This window comes from Podarcis cretensis (genome assembly GCF_951804945.1).
Source record: "Podarcis cretensis genome assembly, chromosome: 3".
NCBI classification, from domain to species: Eukaryota; Metazoa; Chordata; class Lepidosauria; order Squamata; family Lacertidae; genus Podarcis; species Podarcis cretensis.
The window spans coordinates 98,012,067-98,016,845 of record NC_137172.1 but is presented as its reverse complement, the minus strand read 5'-3'; the positions used below and the strand labels follow the sequence as shown (position 1 = coordinate 98,016,845).

Sequence of the window (4,779 nt, the reverse complement as noted above, 5' to 3'; positions counted from 1 at the left end):
ATTGTTTGTCTCGCCAAAATGAGATGAAATGAAAGGCGAGCCTCCCTTTCAGGAGCTCGCGGTACTCAAGCGCCACCTACAGCTGCTGCGCGAAAAGCAAAACCCCGAAGCAGGAGACGATGCCCGGAGGACAAGCTTCGATTCCTACAAGCCATGAGCTCACCCAGCACGACACCCGGCGATGTGGGAATCATCTCTCACCAGATTCACCTTGGCGGATTCTGGTAAATAAAATAATCACCGTAAATGCTCTGCAAAGGCGTCCGGGCTCTAGGAAACCGAAGGAGAGGAGAGGGTTGAAATCATTAATCCAACTCAGCTTTAATGATCCATCTACGAGCCAGTCGCTGGCTGTCTCCCCCTCCCCACGAAGCTGCAAGCCCGGCCCCCTTCGCACTTCCACCCGTTTGCAAGAGCCGCGGCGAAGGGGGTGTGTCAGCAGACATGTGGGGGAACTTAATAAAGGCCGAGGGGAGGAGCCGAGGGGCGGGGCGGAGCGGCGCCATTGGCTGGCCCGGGGAGTGATGTCACCCATATGAAACCCTGATAACTAGTTCGGAGAGGACCCGCAACTTTTGCAGAAGGGGGAGTGTGATCCAGCGACATCTCTGGGTCCGGGCGGCTGCTGTGGCTGCTGCAGGGGGAGGGGAAAGAGCCGGAGCGAGTCCTGCTTCTGCCGCTGCTGGAGGAACGGCCAGCGGCAGCAGCCCAGGGAGAGGAGCAGGAGAAGGAAAGGAAAGGAGGAGGGGGAAAAAAAAAAGCCGCTTGCAACTTGCACACCGGGCGTCACCTTGCAACCGCTCGCTCGAGGTGTGCAAGCAGCCGGTGGGAGCCAAGCAAAAGGAAAAAGAACATTATTATTATTTCCAAATAAAACGCGACAAGGCAAGCAACTCAAGCGAAGCGACACACCCCCACCATGGTGCAGCAAGCGGAAAGTCCAGAAGCCGAGAGCAACCTGCCCCGAGAAGCGATGGATACGGAGGAAGGCGAGTTCATGGCTTGCAGCCCGGTGGCGCTGGACGAGAGCGACCCGGACTGGTGCAAAACGGCCTCGGGCCACATCAAGCGGCCCATGAACGCCTTCATGGTGTGGTCCAAGATCGAGCGGAGAAAAATCATGGAGCAGTCGCCCGACATGCACAACGCCGAGATCTCCAAGCGCCTGGGCAAGCGGTGGAAAATGCTGAAGGACAGCGAGAAGATCCCGTTCATCCGCGAGGCCGAGCGGCTGCGCCTCAAACACATGGCCGACTACCCCGATTACAAGTACCGGCCGAGGAAAAAGCCCAAAATAGACCCGTCCGCCAAGCCCAGCAGCGCCAACAACCACAGCCCGGAGAAAAACACACCCACCAGCGGCGGCGGCGGCGGAGGAGGAGGAGGCGGCAACCACGGCAGCAGCAGCAGCAGCAGCAGCAAAAGCGCCAAAAGCTCCAGCAAGAAATGTAGCAAAGGGAAGACGTCGTCGTCGTCTCCGCCGAAGCCCGGGACGAAGCTGGCGGCGCACCCGGGCGACTACGGCGGGGACGAGTACGCCCAGTTCGGCGCGCTGAAAGGGGGCGGCAAGGCGGCCAAGTGCGTCTTCCTGGACGACGAGGACGACGACGAGGAGGACGAGGACGACCTGCAGCTGCGGATCAAGCAAGAGGACGACGAGGACGACGACGACGAGGAGGAGAGCCGCCGCCAGCAGCAGCAGCAGCAGCAGCAGCAGCTGCGGCGCTACAGCGTGGCCAAAGTGCCGGCCAGCCCCACCTTGAGCTCGTCGGCCGAGTCGAGCGAAGGCGCCAGCCTGTACGACGAGGTGAGGGGCGGCGCTGCGGCGCACGGCGCCAGCGCGGGCCGCCTGTACTACGGCTTCAAGAGCATGCCCAAGAGCGCCCCGCAGGCCGGCCTGCCGCCGGCTTCCTCCCGCTCGATCTCCACTTCCTCTTCGTCGTCGTCGTCCTCCTCCAGCGGCGGCGAAGAGGCCGACGACCTGATGTTCGACCTGAGCTTGAATTTCTCGCAGCACCCGCACGCCGCCTCCGAGCTGGGCGTCGGCTCGGCCGCCGGGAACCTGTCGCTCTCGCTGGTGGACAAAGATCTGGATTCGTTCAGCGAGGGCAGCCTGGGCTCCCACTTCGAGTTCCCCGATTACTGCACCCCGGAGCTGAGCGAGATGATCGCGGGGGACTGGCTGGAGGCGAACTTCTCCGACTTGGTTTTCACCTACTGAGAGAGGAGAAGGACGAGGAGGAGAAGGAGAAGGAGAAGCGATGGGCAGGTGAACAAGCTGAGAGAGCGATCAAAAGGACTGGGAAGCAGAGAGAGGGGCAGATCCGGGAAAGAGAGATGCTTACACGCTGAAAAGTGGTGGAGTTTTGAAGTAACGACGACAAAAAAAAATGTCTTTGGGTTTTTTTTTCCTTTTCTTTTTTTCTAAGTCTTGAAGTTAGTTCCAAACCGAGTCTGGAGTTGTGATTTTTTTTTCTTCCCGTTTTTGTTATTTTTCCCTTCTGATTTTAATTGGTGGTCGCAACAGCAGCAGCAAGGAGAGAAGAAAAAAGCAAATGGGACTGGGGGTTACAAAGATACAGAAGGCGCTGTTTGAAGTTTGTGGGTCTTGCGATTGAAGTCTGGAAGATGGTCTGCAAAAAAAGAAGAAGAAGAAAGTCTTTTGGCAGCACAACTATTACTCAAGGGGGTTTGTGGATTTTTTTTGTTTCTCCTACAAAGATTTTTAAAGGACCGTTCTGATTTTTCTGATATATTTCTCTCTCTCTCTCTTTTTATTTGTAAAAGGGACCATTGCAACTGTTTTTGTTTGTTTGGAGGGAGAAAACTGATGTCTTCTATGCATCCGATTCTTAACAAAGCTGCAGGGAGCTTGGAAAAAAAAAATGCAGACTGTACAAACGCTTACAAAAAACAAAAACTGTGAACTGACTTACGATCAGAGTTTACTTTTCAGATCAAATTGTTTATGGTTTTACAAATGTGATTTCTACTTGCCAACTTTTTTTTTGTAACTTGTTCCCTTATACCTCCTTGATTGAATACCAGACAGCCTAGACCTCAGTACACAAAGGTATTGAAACATTTTTGATACATAACAGACCTCAGTCTTTTTTAAAAATTAATATATTTTCAGGCGTATTTTTGTACAGTGAAAGGGAACATTCTTGCTGTGTTTTTTCAGTAAGACTTTTCAGGCACTTCTTCCCTTTTATTTTTATGTTTTATTTTTTTTCCTCTGTTTTTAGCATGCAAGTTATATGGGTACGTTTATGTCCTGGTTTTAAAAGGATTAAAAAAAAATCCTTGCATCTAAAGGCCTTGTGGTTTAAAAAGAAAAAAAAGAAACACTTTTTTTGTACAGCTATAGTTCAGATTTGTTCAATATTTGTAGGTAAAGATTTATTGAAAATGGTGATATAGACCTCAGAGCTGTTATCTTAGTTTAAAAGATTGTATATGTACTGTACTATAGTAGGAATTTATGTATCTCATACGCTGTGATATGTGGATGGGGGCCCAGATGGAAGGTATGAAACTGGATTCTCGACTTTTTTTTTTAAGCAAAAAAAAAGATGGAATGGGAAAAAAGAAAGGCACATAGTAAAAAAAAAGTTTCTCATTTTGTGCAATATAAAGTACAGACCATCTGCGTATTTTGTAGCAAACAGTGGCAAAAAAGCAGACTTGTGCACTGTCGACATCATTGCCTGTTTGTTTTTTTTAAAAAAGAAAGAAATGCTGAAAGTCTGTATCTTGACAATTTTAATAAATCAGCTGGAACTGATAGAAACTCGATTCGCTATTAGTGTCTATAGAAGGGGCGCTGGTGGAGACGCCATGTATAATAGCCAACCCCTCCCTCACCCATGGAGGAGCCTTAGCTGAGGCTTCAGGGAGTCATATGGGGGGAGGGGAGCGAAGAGAAAAAAAAGGGGGAGGTTGAAGGTAGCATATAGACTTTCAAAGGGCTGATCCTCCTCTTTTTAGACCTCTTCCCTTGCTTTCTCTCCCTCTCTCCCCCCTTCCAATATCCTCTTCTCCCTCGCGCCTTCTCCCTTTCTCTCTCCCCCTCTCCCCTCAGTTATCCCCTCCTTCAGGCTTTTTCGTCGGAGGTACTGAGTGGGCGGAGGCGAAGCAGGAAGGCTGAACCCGGGGAGGGGGAAGGGGGGAAAAAAGAAAAGAAAAGGCAAGGCGGTCTGGGCTCTCTGGTTCAGCCAGGGCGTGTTTTCGGGCTGTGCGTTTGGGCGGCGCGCGCGGGGGTTTCTTCCTGTCAAGAGAGAGAGAGGTGGCAGCAGGTACCAAGGATGCTCGCGTCCTTGGGAGCCGGCAGGGAAGGGATTGTGTGTATGTGGGAGCTTCGTGTAGTTGTGCTGTGTTGGAGGCGGGCGGGCGGGTCACCTTCAGGCTCTGGGTGTGTGTGTGTGTGTGTGCGCGCGCGCTCATTTGTGTGACTGAGGCGAGAGGTTTATTTCTCACAACGGTCTCTCTCTCTTAGATATCCCTCTCGCCACGGACACCCTCCCCGCTCTCCACCCTTCTCTCAGGAAAAAAAAAAAAGATTTTTATTTATTTCTCCGAGGAGAAGGGACGCCTTTTTCTCGCCCCCCCCCCTCCTTTCTCGACGCGCTCTCCTTGAGGTGCTGTTGCGGGAAGCGTGAAAAATGAGGGACGAGGCGAAGGGGGTGTGTCTTGACCATGCGCGGCGGGCGCTCGGTCTCCGCTCGGAATGCTTGTTTGCTGCGTCGCCTCAGGAGCGCGCGGCTGGAGGGGGATGGG

At 52.3% G+C, this 4,779-nt stretch overlaps 1 protein-coding gene across 1 annotated transcript; it reads left to right on the top strand.

The window, feature by feature from the left end:
• The first annotated feature begins 557 nt into the window (after window positions 1-557).
• On the top strand, window positions 558-4,187 carry SOX11 (SRY-box transcription factor 11). Its single transcript, XM_079969974.1, has one exon. The coding sequence runs from the start codon at window positions 920-922 to the stop codon at window positions 2,219-2,221; it is 1,302 nt and encodes a 433-aa protein (XP_079826100.1). The 5' UTR covers window positions 558-919; the 3' UTR covers window positions 2,222-4,187.
• The last annotated feature ends 592 nt before the right edge of the window (window positions 4,188-4,779 follow it).

Coding starts and splice junctions, on each gene's coding strand:
- SOX11 (XM_079969974.1), top strand. CDS start 920: ATGGTGCAGCAAGCGGAAAGTCCAGAAGCCGAGAGCAACCTGCCCCGA.